The following is a 24,541-nucleotide window of genomic DNA, read 5'->3' as shown; positions in this document are numbered from 1 at the left end:
CCGCCGCTACCGGTATTGCTCTTAAAACAGAGTTACGTAAGTGAGAGGAGAGAGAATGAAAAGATACGTCTCCAGGAATTGCCTCTGCCCTGTTATTAGACACAGTTAAGTCAGATAGGACTCAAAGTCATTGGAAGAGGCAACGATTTTCACGCAACCATGACGATAACGAACTAGGTAGCCAAAGGAGCACAGAAAACCACCCAGGACGTTTTTAAAAAAAAATTATTCTTGCCGTTATCAAAACGGATTTTGCAGTTTCTTTCTTTTCATTCGTCCTCTCTTCAAAGCTAAGTCGCGTCGTGAGAGAAACACGAAGGATGCCCCAAGTTGCGAGAGGAGTGCAATAGCATTTAATTTGATTTTGATTTATATAGATTTTTGGCATAATGCCAAGCACTGGGGCAACTAAGGCCATTCAGCGCTGAAATGGAAATTGACAGGAAAAGGTTTGAAAGGTGTAACAGGAAGAAAACCTCAAAGCAGCTGCACTATGAAACGATTGTTAGGAGAGGGTGGACAGTAAGATGGAAGAAAGAGAATATGAACGGAGGTACATTTAAAATGAAAGCAGTTGCAGCTAGGGGCAGAAGGGATGCTGCAAAGAACCTTAAGTAATGCCTAATTGCACCGAATGAGGTGCACTGACGGCATAATTCCCCCTACGGGAGAGTGCAACAGAACGAACATGGAGATGAATTCGCATTGCAACCCAACACGACACATCATCAAGGTCTCCAGACCGTCAAACAAGCTCCCAGCGTTGATCCAGAAGACGATAATGACATCACTTTAAATAATAATAACTAACTTTCGCAGTGTGTTCATTGCAAGCAATATCAGTAAATCTAAAACCTGTGACGCACCATTTCCTCTGCGGTCTTGCGACATACACATTAACTCATTACGAAATGTAAATAACGCCCATTTATGCCAGGTAATTCGCAGGTCGGATTTTCAACGCCAAGGACTCTCTACCCGAGTTTAACCTCCTTTGCTGAAGGAGACTTTCAGGTGACGTCGTTAACCCCCAAAAATTGTTACCAGTTCATTTTCATTCACAAGCAAAGTTCGACACGAAAGGCTGAAATTTCTGTTGTGTGAACTGATTGTGAAGATACGTGATATACAATTCCGTCTGGATACCGTAATCATGGTTACTAGGTTTCATGGTTGAGAGAGAGAGAGAGAGAGAGAGAGAGAGAGAGAGAGAGAGAGAGAGAGAGAGAGAGAATTTCAGACTCTGAATTCCAACTAAAACAAGACCAACCTGGAGGCTTGGAATGAGAGAGTATGAAAACCTTCCCCTTAGCTATCTTCAATCCTCAGAGAGAGAGAGAGAGAGAGAGAGAGAGAGAGTTACAAGGATCTGGATGTCTCAAAGACTTGTTAGTCCATCCGAAGAGACAGCGTGCTCACTTATCTCTAAGCGCAGGTTTTACTGTGCATTCCTAATGATTTTGTCTAGCTTTCTCACTTATCTCTAAGCGCAGGTTTTACTGTGCATTCCTAATGATTTTGTCTAGCTTTATCTTAAAACTCTTCCACACTGTTGCTGTTTACAACTGCTGGTGGCAATTTATTCAATGTGTCACATATCTTGTATGTTAAGGAGTTCCCCACAATGGGATGTGTTGTATCTCTTCGGCTCTAGTTTCCAGAAAGAGAGAGAGAGAGAGAGAGAGAGAGAGAGAGAGAGAGAGAGAGAGAGAGAGAGAGAGGATTCCCCATTAACAATTCCTCCGTGTTCAGGTTTTAACAATATGGCAGATCAAATGCCGAATGCAAGACCTCTCCCACACAGTCAATTCACATTCTATTTTTCCCAGTTTCTATGAGGTAAAGGCACTCTCCCAGCCGCTCGCAACCTGACCGGTACTTGAATACTTGAGCCAATACAGTGAACCGCATAACAAACACTCGTGGAGTGGACGACTAAGGGAAACCACCAATATAAATCTGAATCACATTGAGATACATGATTCCTGAAGTGCAGCAACAGTACTGGGGTAGTAGATATGCAATTTGGTTCATTTTATTCTGACAAAATTATAATTTATTTACAGATGTGCACGCTCGACCTTATTGCGTATAAATTCTATTCCAGTAATTGTACCATGGACATTAACTTGATTCAAATCTCTCTCTCTCTCTCTCTCTCTCTCTCTCTCTCTCTCTCTCTCTCTCTCTCTCTCTCATTACAGTAATTTTGATTTCGACACTCTCAAAATATATACTTGCTATACAATTGTACATGTTCCATGAAATTATGCATACTTGTTACACTATATTGAAAACATAATAAACGCAACTCACTACCGTACTCGTTTCAAGTTTGTACTTACTTAAAGGAATAAGATATTAAACAGTAATAATTAAGATTTCATGTATAGAAAGACCTTCCATTTCTTGCAGATAACAGAGCAGACCTCAAAACTTAAAATAGACAGATCAATCATCATCTTGAAGAGAATAAACATAAGATTCGAATCCATCGACACCAAACTACATCATCCCTTCAAGACAGAAACGAAACAGACACACACACACACACACACACACACACACACACACACACGTCCAGGTCTTAAAACTGGAGCAGCATATTCAATGGCGGACAACAAGTGCAAGGCAAAGGGTCACTGAGTACCAACACACGTACGTTTGGTTTTTTGTTTTATTAAAGAAACGCTGAAAGCCTTTGGGATCAAATGCATTTACAGACACAATGATGGCGGCGGGAGCCCATAATAGCATTAGACAATTATCTCTTTAACATGAAGTATGGCAAGAAAAAGGTTCGGCATCAAACTAGGGGCCTAGAATATTAACTCCCCCACCCCATAACCAGCTAAATAAAGAAAATACATGCTAAACCGAAGACTAGTGTCAGTTCTTATCAGCACCTAGCAACAAGCAACCCGAAGAATGAACGCATACGCAACACACAAGACCTCGATGCCGCACTACTGCTACGTAGGCCCCGACAGGAAGCTTCAAGGGAAACCATCGATTTTGAGAGAGAGAGAGAGAGAGAGAGAGAGAGAGAGAGAGAGAGAGAGAGAGAGAGAGCGGGGGTGGGGGAAGGGGAGGGGATGAAGGAGGGTTACTGGAAGTAAAGAACGACATGGGGGTGCTTTCTAAGGTTAAGGTAGGCAGGAAGGACGAGGGACGGAAAATAATTCCAGAAAAAGGACAACGGCAGGGAAGTAGTGCTTTCAGCCGGGCCTCTTGTTTCACATTCGCGCCGATACTGTTAAGGTAATAATGTCGTGCTTGCCTTTGCTTACTGCTGCGATATTTGGTTAGAAAAATACAAAAATACACAAATTGCACTCATTCCTTATAAAAAAAAAATAATAATAATAATTCTCTGCAACAAATACTACAGGCTTACTTAAACCAGCCTCTCCTCAGAAAAATGTCCACACACATACAGATAGATACATAAATAGACAGCATTTCTATTCAGATAACATGTCAATATGGTCCAAAAATAATTGACAGAGTTCATTACAAAACCAGACACTAATATCCCTCGACTTTTAGTCAATTTTAAAAGCCCAAATAACGTTGGTGTAATTAATTTCATGGCAAAAGAATCTTCCGACAACGAATCTGGAAAAAAGGCAAAGAAAACAATCCTGCAAAACTGGTGTAATTAATAACCTGAATTCAGGCTAGCGTCATGACATCCAGATGTAATAATATCCAGGATTCAGAATAGTATTGATACATACAAATGTAACTAATTGTTATTCAGTCATTGCAAGCGGAAATAAGAGAGAGAGAGAGAGAGAGAGAGAGAGAGAGAGAGAGAGAGAGAGAGAGAGAGAGAGAGCTCTTTCGGGTTTCCCCAGGTCCCTCAGTGTGAGGCACCTCTAATGTCTACCAGAGAATTCCTAATGCATCTTCCGGTATATTTTGCATCTTCCAATCTTGGATGGTCTGGGATGCAGCTTAGATATCTGTCGAGCTTATTCTTAACACATCTACGCTGTATTGTCAATGCTGGTGCGTAGTGGATTAATGATGTCCTGTGAGCTTTCCTTAGTTTTCCTGGTATAGTTTTGGGCACTAATAATCTACCTCTTCTTGCTCTTTCTGATATTTATAGCTCCATGATGTTTTCGGTAATTCCTTCTATCTGTTTCCATGCCTGTATTATCGTGTAGCGTTGTCTTCTCCCTTCTAGACTATATAATTTTAAAAATTTTAGTCTTTCCCAGTAGGTAAGATCCTTAACCTCTATTCTAGCTGTAAAGGACCTTTGCACATACACTATTTGTGCAATATCCTTTTGGTAGTGGGGGTACCAAATCATTGCAATATTCAAGTGGGCTACGTACATACGTTATATAAAGCATAATCATGTGTTCGGTTTTTCTTGTTTTGAAGTGCCGTAAAAACAGAGAGAGAGAGAGAGAGAGAGAGAGAGAGAGAGAGAGAGAGAGAGAGAGAGAGAGAGAGAGAGAGATTTTCTCTCTCCCAAGAACAAAACGAGCAAATGGGTGCATTAGCAGAGTCTGCATGGCCAGCATCCTTCAGGGGAAATGAGAGCTGCTCTCCAAAGGTCCCAGGAGGATACGTTGTCTCAATACATCTCCTCAAACGGAGGAAAAATGAGAGAGAGCCAGCCTCTGCTGCGAGGTCGAAAGGTTACTCATTCGAGGCTGGGAAAGAAAACGCTGGGGAAAAAAAATGTCAGGCTGAACTTCATTAATAAGTCGTGTTCCGTCCGAGAACAACTCTGAGAGGAGTTCTTGCTTGAGCACAGCTACGTCGCTTCGTTTTATCACTTTTAATAATAATAATAATAATAATAATATAATAATAATAATAATAATAATAATAATAATAATAACAATAATAATAATAATAATAATAATAATAATGATGATAATAATAATAATAATAATAATAATAGTAAGTAGGTGGCGGTGATAATTCAAGGTAACTAAATCTTCCATTATTTTCCACAGAATCTGTTTAAAAGAGGGTCTATTTACAGCAAATAATAATAATAAGAAGAAGAAGAAGAAGAAGAAGAAGAAGAAGAAGAAGAAGAAGAAGAAGATCACAAATTATAAAGCCTTCCCTGGTTGAAGCGTTATGCATTTTCGTCGAAAAAATCTATACCAATTTCTAACAGGAAGTTTCGAGTAGGGGCCCAACACCACCGCTTTTCCGAAATGAAGCTGTTCTCCTTGCCCTGGCTAACGGTCGGTCGTAGGGGAGAAGAGAAAAATTTAAGGCCTGATGGGGTTTACACAAGTTTTTTCTTTTTTTCTTTTTCCCTGGGGGGGAGGCTCCCCCCCCCCCCCCCCCCCCCAAAGAAAAGAACTGGCTGAAACAAAGGCCCTCAATACGACCTAAATGCCAAGTACAGATCTTGCTTCCTCCTCTCGTTCCAGAGTTAAATTTTAATTTACGTACCTTGTTCGAATCAAAATAGATAAATTGAATTTAATGTATTTACCTAGTGCCATGCGACGTAAACAGATGTAAATACAGTAAATAAAACGCATTGCCCAACAACAATACAATATTATTTACTTAAAAGACCAAAAATATATGGCAAAACCTAGTAATTAAATAAAAAAATTTATTATTCAGTTATGTATCCAAAAACATATCCTAATAACTAAATACAAAAAAAGCAATAATTTATTATTCAATTATGTATAGGAAAAATATATGTGAATTCAATATAAAAAAAAATTAACAAATCTTCCAACTTAAATAATGCGGCGAGAATGACATATACAATAAATAATATAGCATCTTTACCTTACACAATGCTACATTATTTAGTTACGGGGTAAAAATAGTATAAGGCACAAACCAACTACAAACCGTTAATACCCCCAGATTAGAGTGGAAAATTACATATCGTATTCACAAACGCTTGACTCCCCCGTCGTACGTGTATGACCTCGGCACAAGGCTCCCGAAGGATTATTAGGCAGCGAGCAATTCCAGGAACACAATACAAAGCAAAGGCAACTGAAGGAGATGCAGCGGGGGGAAATGAATGCACGGGGGGGAGGGGGCAGCGATAGCTACCTAGCCAGCCAGGTGTGCGTGATGAAGTGGCGGAGAAGAGCTTTCCCAAACTAAGCTCAAAGCATCTGCAGCAAAACCCCCACTTCCGGAAAATGAAGGTTTTATAACGCTCTACCTTGGAAGGGGAAAGATAAAAATAATGATAATAATTCACCACAGACGTCCCTCTTCTCTCCACAGCACTATCCGCTTAGTACGTCTTTACAGAGACATGGAACATAGAATTGGAATTTTGAATGTTGGTTAAGTACTGGGCCATATGAGGATACTGGGAGTAGAAAGATTTGAAAGGTGTAACAGGAGGAAAACCTCGCTATGAAGCAATTGTTCGAGAGGATGGAAAGTCAAATGGAAGAGAACTTAAACACAGAATTGGAATATAAAATTTAGGTCAAAGGCCAAGCGCTACGGCCTATGAGGTCAATCAGAGCTGGAAGTGAAATTGCGAGTAATAGGGTTTCAAAGGTGTAAGGAGGAAAACCTCGCAGGTGAGCTATGAAGCAACTGTTCGAGAGGGTGGAAAGTCAAACGGAGGAGAATATGAAAAGAGGTTCAGTAAAAGGAATGAAAGAGGTTGCAGGTCGGGCCGTTGATCCTTAAGTAATAACTACAGTGCACCACTTAAGAGGTGCACTGACGGCAAAATACTTTACGGGGTACAAATACCTGGAGGGCTCTGAATGTTATTAATATACAATTTCAGAATGAACAAGATGGAAAGGTAATCTTAGGAGCGATTAACTGACTTCGTTTCATTCCCAGATACAGGCTTACATCACCCTTATTAAAAATCAAATGCTTTGATCACATTCCTAATCGAATTACCATTTTCTAAATAGATGCTTCCATCGATACTAACAAAAATTAAGCGCGACAATACCAATCATAAATAATTACGGCAAAATACTGGCTTTCATAATAATACAAATGATCACGATGGCATTTTAAATAGAAAAAAATTACCATAAAACAATAAGAAGGAAATGCAAGAATATAATACTGATAACTTTGTATTCACCAACACCACAAGCACGTTTCTCAAGAGCGCCCACTTCTCCCTACATAATCGTTAACCCCCTACAATAAATCACCACGGATAGTTAATAATTATTCTATGTACAAAGCATCATTAGCGACAGAGACTGTTTGCCAAATCATAGCGCAAATCATCACAAACGTTTGCTCTCACCGATTCTGGGCAATTTCTGAATTAATCGGAAATAAACGAAAGTTCACGCGGGAGAATAGCGATTGCATCACACAGTCACGGACAGCAGGCGTTTGCAGCCAAATCGGTTATTTCTGTAATCAAAGCAGGAATGACTGATGCCAAAATAATTCTTGCAACCAGACCTACGTTAGACTTTGATGTATGTTAGGAAGTCTTTCGCTAAGAGATCGGGAAAAAAAGCCAGTTACAATACGATTGCCTAAAGTATAATAAGCCAAAGGAGGGAAGCAGAGCATAAATGACCCGGGGTAACAATAATTCTATTCATCATTTAAACCAGGAATTACTAAAGCTATGTAATTCTTGCAGCCAGACTTACGGTTTGCTCTCTACAAATGTTTGAAGTACTGCTCGCTAAGAGATTAGGTAAATACGCATAAAATAAAAATTGCCTTAAAACTTGTAAGCTACAGAAGGGATGCATAACTGGCCCGAGGGTAAAAACAATTCTACTCAGCAATTAAACCAGAAATGACTAAAACCAATTCATTCTTGCAACCATACCTATGTCAGACCCTCTACAAATGTTTGAAGGGTTGATCGGTAAAAAAAAAAAAAAAAAAAACAAAAAAAAAAAAAAAAAAAAAAAAAAAAAGTCGCTTAAAAAAAAAAAAAAAAAAAAAAAAAAAAAAAAAAAAAACTTAAATTATACAGGCTACAAAAGAGAAACATAACTAATCCAGGGTAAATCAATAAATACTATTTAACCACTCATACCATACCCCTACTATATCACAATCCTCTTCAAGTCTTCCAAAAGACGACCCTTTGAAAAAGCAGGGCTGCCATCACCAATAAAGCGAAGCATCAGAGCATAATAAAACTGACACGCTCTAAGGTCAAACCGGGTAAGCCATAAACAATGCCCTATTTTCTTCCACGGCCGAACTTGATACGTGTTGTTTGGGCAAAGCTGGTACCACCACAATAGTGGAGTAGTTGTTTTTTAAAGACTGCATGTACGCAGTGTATTAATTTTGTTTTTTTTTGTCGCAAACGACACGGTGTGCCTGTTGTCGAGCAAGCAGGACGCCGCGACATGACTGGAATCAACATCCAAGCACGTACGTTCATATCTCTCGGGGCGAGATTTCTCTCTTCATAAACCAACGAGAGATTTACAAGTCTATACGTGAAAGTTGAGTGAACAATTTCTGAGATAAAAATACGGAACTACTCAAAATTTTCACATTTAAATGCCGATTATACATTGACACTCTTCTGCTAAGTCATTCCGGAAGTCTATTCCTATCTAATTTATATGGATGGTGATATTTAAGAAACTTAGGGTACATTGTTTCATTTCAACAAAGACATTTTACGCAGTAAGTCCATTAGAAAACCATGGCGTCAACAAATTGCTACAATTAAACGAGGATTTCAGTTGATGTTTTCCATTCACTGGCAGAATTATTCTATTGTTTGAACACGAATAAAACACTGTAAGGGTTCTATTCCACTAAGGAATACAAACTAATTCAAAAAACATTTCAACTCATCCCACAACGAAAAACAATTCACAAACAATGCAGGAATTGTAGGAGTATATATATCCTCTGCATACATAAGAACTCTACAACCGATAAGCAATACTTTTCAACTTATCAATAACAGGTCCCTACAAAGGACAGGAGACAAAACAATGCAGACCAGCACACGCTTCAGCTACAGCGATACACAGCTCGCAACTCGGAGTCAAATTTTACGGATACTTACTCGAATGGAAAACCAAGCGAGGTTTCGACTGAGTTTTATTTCGTCACCCTTGAAAATGAACAATAGACGAACTATTGGACAATTAATTCTCCCGACTCAGGTGTCGCCGTCACACCAGTCCGAGCATATTTTAAAATATTAGCGGAAATCCATTCACTAGATTTCACTGCGACGGAGTCAATTCTCGTTTTTATGCGGTGGGCTGACACTGCAGCGATGCAGGTGACGAGTCGTAACATTCGTTACCTCATCGTAGGAAAATGTAAACGCTTGCAAAAGTGTCCAGAATGATTGAAAAAGAATCCGAATGTATGTTGTGGAAGGATAACAGAGCAGCAATAATCTGACAATGTTTCACTACATAGAAAAATATGAAAAGTTATCAGTGATACAAAGTTTGAAGAATGAAAGATTAAAAATATCCAGAATTTTTTGAAAAGAAACCAAAAATATGCTAAAAAAAGGTAAGGTGTAGCAATAATCTGACAATGTTTCAGTAGATAGAAAAATGAAAACAGCTTCGAAAAATGAAAACTTGAAAATAGAGAGAAATATAGCTGAAAGTCTCTAGTTTCTAAATAAAACACTAATCCACTTAATTACCTAGTGCCAATCATAAGCCCATTTCCGATGCAATTTTCAAAACAGCTTAAATACTTCAGAAGCGTTCACACACGTTCGCTGTTGTTTTGAAGAGACTTATATTTAGACGGAAACCTCAAATTAAACATTTAAATAAACACATGATGAGCTCATTTTACTTCGTCATTGACGAATACAAGAACCGGATGCTATTTTTCTCCTATAATGTCATCATGCTGAAAGATTTTACCCCCATTACAGTAATTCCACTAAAACAATTATGGAGCGATCTCTTAAAATTAGGTCACAGCGCAATAAAGACCTTCAAACATACAATATACAAGGACATATATACACACAGACATTATTTAATATATATATATAATATATATATATATATATATATATATACATATATATATATATATATATATATGTCATTACATATAAGTATAATATTTTTCTTAGGGTTACCATCGCTTCTCAAGATGCGCTCGCTGTGACCTGTCAAGTTTTTGTACATATGCTATGGGTAGGGGAGGGAAAAGGTCCGATGAGGGGAAAATAATAAAGTCGAGGCAATCAAGAACCAGAAAAAAAAAACAGACGAGGAAACATCACAAGAAGAAGAAGAAGAAAGAAAGAGGAAAAAACCTGACGAGGGGAGAGGCGAAGCAAGAGCTTACTCACAGGAGTCCAGGGACCAGAGAAACAAGACCAGACAGACAAGCGAACAGGAGAAAAGCAGAGGGGGAAGTTAAGGGGAAGAACAGACGAAAGGAAAGAGGGGAAAGAGAGAAGAGGGGAGACAAAATGACGCGTGCTGCGGGGAAAAACGCTGCGTTGCTGCAACATTAAAGCCGCTGGAACCATCCCGAAAGTATAATCACACAGGAATAAAGAAAGGGATCATGTGATCACAAAAGCGCTTCTACGTCGTCACTGGAACATTCCTCCAGAGAGCGATTCCCCAAACGTCAAGTGCTGGACACAACCAAATGAGCAGGTGTTGACGGTAGTGACTTTTCCAACTTGAAAGCTCTGTAGCTGGAGGAGATCTCGGAGGTCGGATTTGTAAGATCACTGACGAAATAAAACCCACTTTCTACAGGTACCTTTAACGAGGAATATTGCAGTTTAAAGAAAAATCTCGCAATAAATATGGAAATAATATTGGATGATAAACGACAATATAAAGCAATTAGTCTACACATTAGAAAAATGAAATTGCCTTTAGCACACAAAATTCTCAATAGTATTACTACCTGGCAAAAATTTGAATCATTCTCGCGCTGATGACAAATTGAAACATTTAATTGGCGAGCCACTAAAAATGAGGAAGAGATAAGGAATTATATAGTCTCCGGGGGGGTTATATAAAAAAGTTTCTTCCATACCACCACTAGTTTCTCTAAAGTTTCGACCATCAGAAAAATAAGTGATTCTGCCTCATGCACACACATTTGCAAGAAATGAGGTGCTGGCAAGATCAAGTAGAGGTGCATTACCGAAGAGTGTCGCCACCATCTCTCAAAAGCTACCGAGACTCGAAATCTAATTTAACTTCCCCCAAAAGTTAATCCCTCTCAACTCGAACTACACGCCCAACTGCTTTTGCAAAGCAAGCTACGCGAAACAATGCTTCCACAAACAAAATCCTCGTAAGTAAACAACAATTTAATTACAGGAACAAGCCGAAGTGCAGCAGAGCACGGTGGTCCGACTTGTAATTAGCATTTGCAAACAGAGTAAGTCTCTCAATTGCTGAGGCAGCGCATCAGTGAAACTAAAACTTGCGTCGGATACAAACCAAACACGCTCGTATATCATACAACGCGACTTAGTCCCAGCAGAGAACCGAGAACAAAACCCATTCACCAATCCAATACCCCCCCCCCCCCCCCCCCCCCCAAAAAAAAAAAAAAAAAAAAAAATTCTTTGTCGCGAAAGTTTCAAAGAAATTGTCCCACTGATGTCCATTAAGTGATTTGCATTTCTAATGAAGAGCGGGGCTTAACAGTGATGTCGATGTGTGAGAGAGAACTTTCCACTGTGCATCGATGACGTTTCCTAGGATTCTCTTCCTCTGCAGAAAACGGACGAAGGAACAAAGCCCTGACCTCCAGGATATCACTTCATTCTGCTACGTAGGCGGAATTCTAATCACCGAAACCATCATCTCGTATTCTACTCGTGAGTGAAACTCAAAACTAGGGGAACGCTAAGCCAAAATGCGAACACCTAGATACAGATGACACGGTAGTGTTCATGGAAGATGATGGATCAGAAACACGTGTAAGAAACACTACACAAATACTGTTGTGATGATAAAAACACGTGTCAAAAACAATACACAAATAAGTGTTGTGATATATCTTACACGAAAATGATTATGGAATAAAAATTTCTTTAAACATTACCACTCTATTATACGAAACAAGCAACACACAGACAATCACTTCTAGTCCTAAGGTCATTTAATTTATTAAACATCTCAATTCACGTTAACATTCATTTTATTCTCACGGAAATTCAGGATAAATGAAATAAAGTTCCTCTGGACCACAAACAAGCAAAACCAACGGACTGTTCATTCACTGAGCACTATAACACCTTTGAATTTTGTAATGTAATAAAATTAGCTTTCAAGCGAAAAAAATGCAATGCATTGGTACCCTATTGCCATTCCCCTTGCATTCTAATACACGTTTATCTATATATTTATTGTTGATTCATTTCTTTTATTCTATTTTTTTTGTTTTTTTGTTAAATGGTATCTTTCTTTCTGTTTTTCCCTTTACATCCTCTTATTTCTAGTAAACACAATATCCTTTGGAAGTTTGTATTTAAAGTCAATAATAATAATAATAATAATAATAATAATAATAATATACAACTTTACCTCATTCTTAAATTATGAAACGACCTTGAAACCAATCACTTTCAATATACAAAAATTCGTTTTTGACGTTGAACTTACTTGTTCGACATCAACACCTTTCCACTTCAAGAATATATATATCACCTTACGATTAAAGTAAAACCGATACAACGCCAACTATAATAACTATTTCGTTCAAGTTCCATCTTTTCCAGCGTTGCTGTTTTGAGTCCATATAATGAAATGTCAACTCCGTCCTTTACTGTAAAAATTACATACAAAAAAACTTAATGGACTCCTTTCATAACCAAATTTCGTAACAATTGAATATCCGCAAAAAAAAAATATATATTTATTTCACATACGTTCAAGGGTCACTACAAATCACTGCCTCTTCACCTTACACGGCAATGTCAAATAAAGTGTGACCGATCTGTATTAAGAAAGGACATGGCAGCCATCAAAGCAGAGAGAGAGAGAGAGAGAGAGAGAGAATTCCAATAACACAAGACAGTATTCGTACATGCACCTGGCAGGTGGAAAAACTTAAGTGTGTCAAGATCACCTTGTCATTCAATCACAATTTCGCTGGCACCGATGGAGGGAGTTTTGACAGTGCCAATAAACCTGGGGAGTGTCACGTTCTGACCCGAGTACCACGGCCTCTGGCGGTAACCGGTAATGAAACTGCAATTACATAATTGGGCCACTATTTCACAACTACCGCTGCCGACATCGTTTATCATTGCGTAAGCAAGACGAGAGTTCCCACTGTCGCTGAACAAACCTTGTATAACAGCTAATAAAAACTTATATAAAAATCATTTTTAAACACTCAAATAATCGACTTACATTGACTTCCAATGTCTACAAAATTATCTCTGGTAGACTAACGCTCTCTCTCTCTCTCTCTCTCTCTCTCTCTCTCTCTCTCTCTCTCTCTCTCTCTCTCCCCCCGGGTAGTAGTTCCATTTTATGGAATTCATATATTCTGACTCAATTGCGGGTAACTTATACCCCTTGGCTAAAAGCCGGTCAAAACACCACCTATTTCTTCGACCAGTATTACGAAGCTGAGAGAGAGAGAGAGAGAGAAGAGAGAGAGAGAGGAAATATCGGTCTCCCCAACATCTAGTACTTCCTCGGCTTAAAGTGGCAATACGGAAAGGAAACCCTGACCTTGGGACCTACGAATACCCAAATTTAACTAGAGTTTCCTTCGAACCTTCAACTCTGTAATTATTGAGTAAAAGTATTTTACTTAGCAAAATGATTAAGCGCCTCATAAAAAACTTAAAATTTATGTCGCAGGTAATCTATAAGGAAGAGGAAAACCGCTAGCACGTAAGCCAACATAATTTATTATCAAGTAAAAGTATTTTCCTTGGTAAAGTTATTAAGCGCCTCAAAGAAAGAATGACGATTTCTTAAAATTGACGTTACAGGTAACCTAAACGGATGAGAAAAACCGCTAGCCTATAAAATATAAAAAATTAGTCTGCTGATTACAGAATAATTTCCTTCATTCACTACTTCTCAAATTTATTAATCTTTTAAAAAATTACTTATGAAATTTACTAATACCAGTGAGAAAAAAATGCGATTACTAATATATCAAAATCCAAAATGCATTTGAACCGATTGTCGATTAAATTATTCCTTAATTTACTTATTATAAAGGAACCCACATATAAATAACCTTATCAAAAACTACTGCAATAATTATGAATTACTCGTTTGACTTCTGCAATAAAAAGGTCGCTTTTCGCATTGCTAAACGATGACATACGGCTGATATATCAATCACATCCCAGAGTTCAATTAAATAAATAAATAAATTTTGAATTAAAAACGATACGATTAACGACCAAGGCCGACATATCACGCAGAGGGCGATTAATAACAGACAAAGGTTCGTTAAACAAAACAAAAACGCAAGAACAAAAGCCTTGAATGAATGAAAACATTGACCTTTCGATTTCATTCATCTCACTCCCATCACGAACGCGAACTTCATAATGATCAGCACCTCTGAACCGGTTTTAACAATTAGCTATATAGGTATTATGTGGTTGCATTTACTAATTAGGGTCACTGAACAAGTGAAGATTACAAAATACATTATCTTAAAGTTCATCATATTAATCACACTGAAAACAGTTGGATTTACCTTTATCAGTAACACCTGGATGTTCCTACTAATTAAGAGTCACTGCAAAGGTGAATATTACATAATAATAATTTGATTACCAAAAAGATCATATGAATCATACTGAAATCGGTTGGATTTACCTTTAGCTGAAACACCTGGATGGTCTTACTAATTAGGGTCACTGCACAGCTGAACATTACTTAATACTATGACTATTTAAAAGTTCTTACTAATAATATCTCCAATTTCCTGACAGAGCAAAGGCGGTACCTCACCTGATCTCTTGTAAGGGGACTGGTAGGGCGAGGAGTGGTAGCTGGCGGTGCCGCTGTTGTGGTAGTGACTGTGGTGGGTATGACGCCTGCTCCTGGTGGAGGCCTCGGTGTTCTTGATGAGGTTGTCGAAGATCATGATCCACTCGTCCTCCTGGGACCAGAGGGAGTCCAGGTGGTCGATGTAAGCATCGAGCTCCTCCTTGGTCTTGATGGGAGTGACGATGGTGGTGGACGAGGTAGTCGAGTTGGTCGAGGAGACGGACGTGTTGTTGCTGCAGCTCGTCAGGTTCGAGCGCGCGGTGTCGTTGGAGCCGATGGAAGTCGTCGACGTGTTCGACAGGGAGCGATCTATCCTGGACAGTGGACGGCTTTGGGTGCCCATGGCGGCGACGCTGATCTCCGGAGGGCGCTGGTAAGGCTTCAGCAGTTCGTCCATCTCGACTCCCCGGGGGGGGCTGGCCGGATGCGGAGACGTGGTCGGAGTGGAATTGGGAGACGAGGTGGGACTGCTGGAACGCGGGGGGGCTGGACTGGCACTGATGACGAGCGCGGGATTCGGAGGTCTGGGTATGGGGCTGCCCTCCGCAACACCATTGCCGACGGATGAACTGTGCCCACTATCCAGGGATCCCAGACTCTCCACCGAACACTGGGAGGACAGGGGGATCTCCCCCAGCCCCACCAGGGAACCCCCTAACTCCATCGAACTTGAAGGACTCACAGGAGGCGGAGGGGATCCCTCTAATAACCCTGGATCAGTGGGACTTACCGATGGCATTACAACAATAGCGACGATAATCACACAAGGAACGGCCTTCTCGCTGGGAATCTCTGCGACAGGTCAGCAGCGTCTCTCGGATATTGCTAATTGTATTTTGGACACCGGCCCCTTCTTGCTATTTCCAACGATCAAAATAATAACTTAAGAGTGCAACAGCCATAGCAATTGAACTTAATCACAGCGGTGGACGCGCATCATCTTCACTTCGGTCAAAACACAAATTCGTTTTGGTTTAAAGTCAAAAATAGTATATATCACTGGTTAACACCTAACTTTTCAATGACATAAAAATGGAAGTCTTTTATGTATACACTGGTATTATTCCTATGATCGCCTTTGCATCTGCAGAGGATAAAACTTAATCACGTTAAGGTTGAGGATTTACCACCTAAAGGAATTTAGCCACCCTCTATTTTCATTGCCTTCAAACTCGTCTAAGAATTACAGTCAGCCAAAAGGAAAACATGGGTCTAGTCACAATACCAACTAAAAAAATAAAAAATAAAAATAAAAAACAGAACACTTCAATTAAATAACTGCCTGTTATAAAGATAGCCAACACGCATCAACAGAGCTGAATTGCTTAATCAGACAATCGAGCGAGAAACCTGACGATGACGTAACATACAGGAAATTAGGCGCCACGTAATCCTACGAACGCAGAATACATACCCTATTCAAGGGGGCTTGAAAGGCAAAATACTCAAGACAATAAGGGAGATGACTCAGGCATAACACAGACGATGATGATGACGAAGAAGCAGCAACAACAGCAGCAGCAGCAACAGCAGCAGCTCAAGAGCAACGTATGAAGGGGGCAATGATGTGCAGCAAACACCAGCGGCTCTTCAGAGCCACTCCAACCTCTGAGAGATGCCCAGAAGAAACCACTGCATGTGAACGCAATGCCAGATTCTCCTTGCTAACATCAAGCCAAGGGCATCACCAGCGTCCAAACATAAAAGGAAGATGATGCAAAGCAGGCATCAGCAGCCAAGTATCAACGGCAATATCTTCTATGACGAAAATTACTAACAATTACAACAATGACCTGATGTTGTTGAAGATTAAGCTGGTCTTATGCCAACACGGGCTCTTGCTCATAGAGCAGCCCGTAGAGATAACAATGACCAACAAATAACTCAATTATCAACAGTAATATCTTGTATTACGAAAATTACAGACAGTTACAACAATGAACAACAAATAACCAATGCCATTTTAGCAGGACGGGAACAATTACTTCAAGACAAGAGAACAAAAGAAAAAATATATGCGTGATGACAATACAGAACTACAAATAATAAAACCAAGAGAGAGAGAGAGAGAGAGAGAGAGAGAGAGAGAGAGAGAGAGAGAGAGAGAGAGAGAGAGAGAGAGAGAGAGGCATAACTTTAAAGTTACAAAATTGACGGAGCCATTGGCTATAAAGGCCTAAAAGCACATTGTACATTTAAAAAAGAATCCTCACCATTACAAAAATAAAAAAAAAAATAAAAAAATAAACTATCTCGGCATACGTATTTCTGAAAGCGTGACATTTATTCCTTCAAAGTTAAGCTAAGAAATCGTCTTGGGTGGAAAAGAATTTTTCCCGCAATAACACTTAACTCGGTATAACTTTTAAGAAGTGCTGGCGAATCCACCCTGATGTGGGCCTAATTCGAGAGAGAGAGAGAGAGAGAGAGAGAGAGAGAGAGAGAGAGAGAGAGAGAGAGAATGTGCCGAGTGCCTTATTCTTTGTTGAAGGTGGAGGATTTACATTACAAATGGAACCAATATAATTTGGTGTAAGTATAAAAATGCTGTGAGAAAGTTGGTATATTGTTAGTGCACTTAACCTTAATTGCTTTATTTAAAAGACAAAACAAAGTAAATGAGTTCCCAAGGGAATCAATTTAAAATATACTGTACACTGTTACTCAAACCCAAATCCTTCAATTTTATAAGCAATGATCCTTTTGATCAAAATGCCGATATTTTCATTATAAAATAAGCACACACAAACACACACACACACTCTTAGTTTGCATACACATACAAACATGGAAGCTGAAATGCACAAACAAACATACAAAATCACAGTGACACGCTCAACCTATTTTCGTGTTCCTAACAACACAATGGACAAGGAAATACGTGAAAAAATCCCTAGTGATTCAGGCGTTGGATATTAACTATTCATACTACATAAAAGACAAACAATAAGTCCTGACGCCGAGCGAGAGACATTATTAAACCAACTCAAAACTCCGCTTCAACAAGTTAACCCAAATTCCATCACATCTAATCTGACAGTTAATTCATAACTTCTGTGGTAATCTAAACTTGTTGGGATTTGTGAAATATTCTGTGATAATCTCAACAAATAATATGTATCATTCTGTGATGATCTCAACATTAGCAACTGAGTAAAAAAAATAAAATTCTCTGATAATCTCAACCAACTAAGAATTGAGAAAAATACATCTTTCTGTGAATATCTCAACCAGTTAGGAATTGAGAAAAATAAACTCTGAGAATATCTCAAACAGTTTGGGAACTGAGAAAAAAATATTATCGTTCCGTGATAATCTAAAGTTGGGAATGGAGAAAAATACAATATGTGATAATCCTAAACAATTAGGAACCGAAAAAGTAAATAAAATTCTGTGATAGTCTCAACCAGTTCCAATGTTGTTTTACCATAAAACTCCACGAGATAAGAACCATCCAAATAACAGCAACAACAGCAACATACCAAGAGGAGGAGGAGAGAAAGAAGAGAACAACAACCGCAAGTTCAGATAATCACGAGTGAAACCCAATAGCCGTTACCTCCATTGCATTTTCCCTTCGACTTGCAGTGCTCAACAGAACAATACTTCTCATTCGAAAAATAAAAATCGTCGCGTCATCGCAAAATGACACAATTCTCGACGTCACTTTTTGGGAAAAGTTCCTGTGAAGGCATTCAAAGTAATATTTTAGCTATATCTGGTAAGTGGAATGGAGTATAGAATTTTGGCCAAAGGCCCAGCGCTGGAACCTATGATGTCATCAATCAGCGCGGAAAGGGGAATTGAGAGTAGTCAGGCTTGAAAGGTGTAACAGGAGGAAACCCTCGCAGTTGCACTATGGAAGAGAATATGAATGGAGGTACAGTAAAAGGAACGAAAGGGGGGTTGCAACTAGGGGCCGAAGGGGCGTTGCACAGAAAATTAAGTAATGGCTATTGCTAATAGTCAAATTAAGCGTTCCAAAGCGAATCAAAGCTTCACAACACTTCAGCCATATCCACCAGCAGACAAACGGCGAAATTTCTCGACGAGTCCAATCAACAATTCTTTGCATTTCAGAGCGAAACGACAAATGGACGGCCAGGCACATTAACACAAACACACACACGAAAGCACAGACAGATACAGAGACTGACATGTGCTGAGTCACTCACACACATGTTAAGTTACTCAAGCGAAGAGAAATGAACCTACTCGTCGTCCCTGCTTGAAGTTGGTCACTGGCAGACACACTCGATGCATTTTGGGAAAAGTCATTCCTTTTTTTTATTTAAGTTATAAGATTGAGGTGCAATATAACTTATATAAATTGTGACTCGTGGGAAAAAGGAATGGGGGGAAAAACGAGCGAGAATTCAGTTCGGTCACCGCATGAAAATGTTCGTTGGCCCGCCGTGCTGAGATAGAAAACCCGCCGGGTATTCTATCTCAGCTAATTTTGATAATAATATTAATAGTGATGATAAATTTAACTGAACAGTTTGCCCGTTTGGATGCCGTTTAGCCTGTATAGAAGCTACTCAACCTCTCGAATGAAGTCTGTTTGAGAGAGGGTCTTCTTCCGAGATGATGATAAATCATAATGATATAATAAGTATTATTATAATTATTTCAGCTCAGGGCCATATACTATGAATATACAAAGTAGAGACAATACCATACACGCATTTTAGAAAGCCTATACGAGATAAAAAGATAAAAATAGTAATCGGTTATAACCTAATAGACAATCCCCCTACAGATAAATTTAAAGGGGTAATGGGGTCTATTCTATCAATAAAAAAATAAAAAAATGGTAATAATTATTATTTCGTACCGTGAACAATTACAAAACAGCGGCAATACGCTCTTATCTTTCGAAGCCTTGCGATAAGGCCAAATAAACATCACCAAAGATTCCAACAAGTACTTGATAATACGTTTTATCACCTAACACCAAATAGCCAATAGACCTTATAAGACGATGTTTGGCACTTCGTACAGAATGCTCGGTGGCTCCCTCTTATTTACCCAAGAACAAAATTCACACCTTGTTATTATTATTATTATTGTTCTTTTTTTCCGGAAAGCTTTGACAGGTGATGACCTTTTTCTGAACGAAAATTCACTGAATCTATTTTGAACAGAACGTGATAAATTAGTTTACTGTACATGAGAAACTTGTGAAAGAAATATTGTGTGTGTGTATGTGTATGTACACACACACACACACACACACACACACACACACACATATATATATATATATATATATATATATATATATATAGAAGAGTTAATATTCGATTTCAGAACATACTGCATCATTAAAAACATTATATTATATATATATATATATAATATACTGTATATATATATCTATATATATATATATATATATATATATAATTTATAGGATATATATAAAATATTATATATAGAATAGATATCTATATATAAATAGTATATTATGTATAATATATATGCAAGAAATAAAATTTATAAATGCATAAATCAAATATATATTTTTGCATGCTTTAACAAACTTAACAAGACCTGAACCAATCGCTCGACAGAACGGGACAACAACAACAACAGCAAAAATAGAAATTCAACGAGTTTCAGCAATGTCCAGTAGTGGATACGGAGTGGGACTATTGTATGCAGGGGCAACCAAGCAGCTAGCATAGCTACTCCCCCTTACAACCATAACAAACCACTTCCTCTGGACCCATCTGATACCCCCTACCAACACCGTCACGAGACTAATAACCACAATAGACGGCGGGGGCATCTCGTAATAACCTAAACTGACCAGGGAATGGCGTTACACTTCCATTTCTCATTCCGTCGACCGATTCTCAGGCCATCTTTAAACGAAGGATAAATAATAATAAGTGCCACCAGAACTTAAAAATGGATCACGAAGAGGCTTACTGAAAGTATGACTATTAATTACAGCCGTTCACAGCGATAAGTCAATATGCCACCTGGAGAGATAAGCCTTAAACCTCATGTCTTTGATAACAACCTAACGCATTGCCACTCCTCGTATTACTTTTAGCGTCGCCGATCTGGCTACATAATCTAAAACATTTCTGGATAATCGTTCAAGTTAACTTTTAGGTTTGATTGACCACTCGTCTACCAATACGGTTTGTTCTTCCTTAAATAAATGTGCGTCTGAGAAATTGGCGTTGGTGGTTTAACTAAACCAAGACTAAGAAAACCGATGTGTATACATGACGATTATATGAACTTCACTGGCGATTGCTAAGAAATTGTAGAGGTTTGTTGAAGTAATTTCTTAACTACAAAAATATTATCCTGGAATCTTCTAGGTTGTCACATTTAACACAGAATTGCTGGTAAAAGGGTGACAAATCTTTCATTTATTTACTTATTTCCATTCATTTGCTGCTTTAAGCATTACGCACTCGAAAACGTGTCACCCATTTCTACCCAAATATAAGCTGTAGCTCAATTTCTTAATATAAATTAAAGTTACTGACTTTACTAACTCTCCAATAACCACTCTGTCAACATAAAGCAACATTTCACGCGAAAATGCAATACAAAGGCAGATCAAAACCCGGCATCAAATAGTTTTGTTCTTCTTTTCTAGTTCATGAGAAAAAATCTGACCCTAGTGTTTCCATTAATACGATTCATAGGAAATAATCAGAAATATAGATCCTAATAAACACACACACACACACACACACACACACACATATATATAATATATATATATATATATATATATGTGTGTGTGTGTGTGTGTGTGTGGTGTGTGTGTGTGTGTGTGTGTGTGTGTGTAACCCTGCTATAACTCTCTGACGATATCTAATTACCACATATTCCAATCACTTCGCTAACTCGTAATAAAGTTCCACAACGCCATAATGACAAAACACTGTAACAGCACAAAACTGATCCGTTGACATTCAAACAATGCAGATTGAAGCATCGAAAACATGAAAGCAAGTTTAAGCAGCGCAAGTAAAAATACAAGACATCAAATAAAATAAAATGCGTAACACAGAAATAATTACTGAAAACTGTAAGCAATACTTAGAAAGCACTGTCAATGAAAAGAAAGTAAAATGAAGTCAATTTCCCCCAACTGCCCATCGATTTCAGCAACCCAAAACAACAGCACGTGACTGAAATATCCACAAGACATCTTTAACAGGAGACCACCACATGTTATGTCACTTAAAATAGTTGCGCGCTTTCTTTTTTTAGGCCGAATTAGACTTTAATGTATGTAACACACACACATATGCAAGAGGGCGCATATACAAAAAACAACACTGAATATAGGTTCAAACAAAACCTTAAAACCTTATAATTATTTAATTATTCCAATATGAAAAAAATGTATTCACAACTGTCTTTAGGTTAACAGTCCTACACAGGCAACAGAGGAAGCATATACAAAAAAAACAACACAAAATAGTGGCTCAAACATAACTTTATAATCATTGCATTGTTCCACAGTTATGAACAAACTGATTGATTCTAAATCGTCTTCAGATAAACAATCCTACGCAGGCTAATATTAAGCGCCACATTGCTATTGCTGTTGCTGTTGTTGCTGCTGCTGCTGCCATGCCCTGCATCCTGCAGGCCACTTGCCATAGGGGCACTTCCAATGCCCCTCTCCCGCTCGTGGCACCCGGCAAAAGTCCCGAAATGAACACTGACAATCTCACCACAACAACGCCAAAAGTTACCGTTTTCTCGCGTCCCTTTCACCACACACACACACACGACATACAAGACTATAAACTTTTTATTTTTTATCACAAAGAACTGAATCATCTTTTCAAGTTGGAAAAAAAAAAAATCAAAATCTTGGCGAAACTTTCACAACAGACAGTTAAGTCAGTTAGTTCACTGTTCTTTCGCAAGTCGAGGAAAAAATATAAAACAAAAAAAGCCATTTTTCACAGGGGCCGAGACTTTACTCCTAATCTGGAACTTTTTTTTTTTTTTTATGAAAGGTTGAGTAACGCCAGGACACAGAAAGCAATAAGAAAAGAGGCAAGGATGAACAGCGCACCATCACCCCCTTCCCGCCCAGCGCGCGGCACACAACTGAACTGAAGCCGCCCGGCCCGCGTCCGGCTGTGTGTTGTTGATGTCGAGAGAGAGAGAGAGAGGGAGAGAAAGAAGAAAAGTCTTACACACGCACACACACACACACACTCCTCGACAGTTGGCTGCTGCAGATGCCACGCTTCGTCTCTCTCTCTCTCTCTCTCTCTCTCTATACGATCTCCTTCAGCGACACACGCACGAACACCATTAGTGCCAACAGATCTTACGGCAAATCCATTCATCAGGGCAATATACATACATACATACCTATAATGTATATGTATATATATATATATATATATATAATATATATATATAGATATATATATATATATAAGCACCTATGATGTGTATGTATGTATGTATGTATATTGCCCTGATGTGTATATATATAATATATATATATATATATATATATATATATATATATATATATTTATATATATATATATATAGATAATCTATTATATATATTATATATATATATATATATATATATATATGTATATTAAAATATTATAATTACATCACGTAGTCTGGTAGTCAATACTCTCCTGAGATAAACCTGGGTTCGAATCCCACGAGATATGAGCATAATCTGACTGGCAAGGTCAAATCCGTTATGCGAATGTTGACTCTAGAATTCATTCTTCAACAGGCTAATTAATCAACTGCAGTGGATAGCACCCAGAGAGGAGACCGGGCACGGGTAAACCACCTTATCGTAAAACTCTCTCTCTCTCTCTCTCACACACACAGAAGACAGACAGGAGGCCATGAGCCTGATTAACGCATGACATCCATAAAAATGCCCAGATCATATTTGACTGTGCCAACATTAGACTAAATATACAGTCTGACAGGGCAAAAATAAGATGATACGACCGGAGAGTACTTTATATTCTTCATGCTTATCTTGCGCGCGCACACACACACACACAGAGAGAGAGAGAGAGAGAGAGAGAGAGAGAGAGAGAGGCTAAGAGTAGCAAGTAGCAGCTAGAGGGAGAGAGAGTTACAAGGATTAGGATGTCTTAAAGACTTGTTAGTCCATCCGAGAGAGAAGAGAGAGAGAGAGAGAGAGAGTGTATATATGTACTGTCTAATTAAAAATCAATCACTGCTGAGAGAGGCTAAGAGTAGCAAGTAGCAGCTAGAGGGAGAGTGAGTTACAAGGATTAAGATGTCTCAAAAACTTGTTAGTCCATCCGAGGATAGAGAGAGAGAGAGAGAGAGAGAGAGAGAGAGAGAGAGAGAGAGACTCGTAATAATCATCTTAGAGCTTTCTTGTTTAACAAGCAAAACCCTTTAGATATTAACGGTTTATTGAGGTTTTCTTATAATCTCGTTTGATGAACATCAATTATTAATAATGATGAAATTCCGCTCTAAGCCACCTCTCAACTTGGTTTTGAAAATGGTGTTTTATTTATTTTCAAAGAAAACGGAGAGTGAGGACGACTTATCAAAACAATCGCAGTCTTCCAGATGCC

At 38.6% G+C, this 24,541-nt stretch overlaps 1 protein-coding gene across 20 annotated transcripts in view; it reads right to left on the bottom strand.

The window, feature by feature from the left end:
• LOC135221061 (CLIP-associating protein 2-like) overlaps positions 1-24,541 on the bottom strand; it is a 426,064-nt gene that overhangs the window by 208,515 nt on the left and 193,008 nt on the right. For 15 of the 20 annotated variants that reach the window (XM_064258807.1, XM_064258809.1, XM_064258812.1 and 12 more), the window contains exons 1-2: positions 23,011-23,088; positions 14,904-16,026 (exon numbers count right to left, since the gene is read on the bottom strand). The exons of the other annotated variants lie outside the window; for them this stretch is intronic. In XM_064258807.1, the coding sequence (XP_064114877.1) occupies positions 14,904-15,681 (778 nt within the window). In that variant the 5' untranslated portion in view covers positions 15,682-16,026; positions 23,011-23,088. Of the gene's footprint in view, positions 1-14,903; positions 16,027-23,010; positions 23,089-24,541 lie in introns of those variants that run through there. 20 annotated transcript variants of the gene reach the window in all.

Source organism: Macrobrachium nipponense, chromosome 2 (assembly GCF_015104395.2).
Source record: "Macrobrachium nipponense isolate FS-2020 chromosome 2, ASM1510439v2, whole genome shotgun sequence".
Taxonomy (NCBI): Eukaryota; Metazoa; Arthropoda; class Malacostraca; order Decapoda; family Palaemonidae; genus Macrobrachium; species Macrobrachium nipponense.
This window is presented reverse-complemented; position numbering and strand designations above follow the sequence as displayed.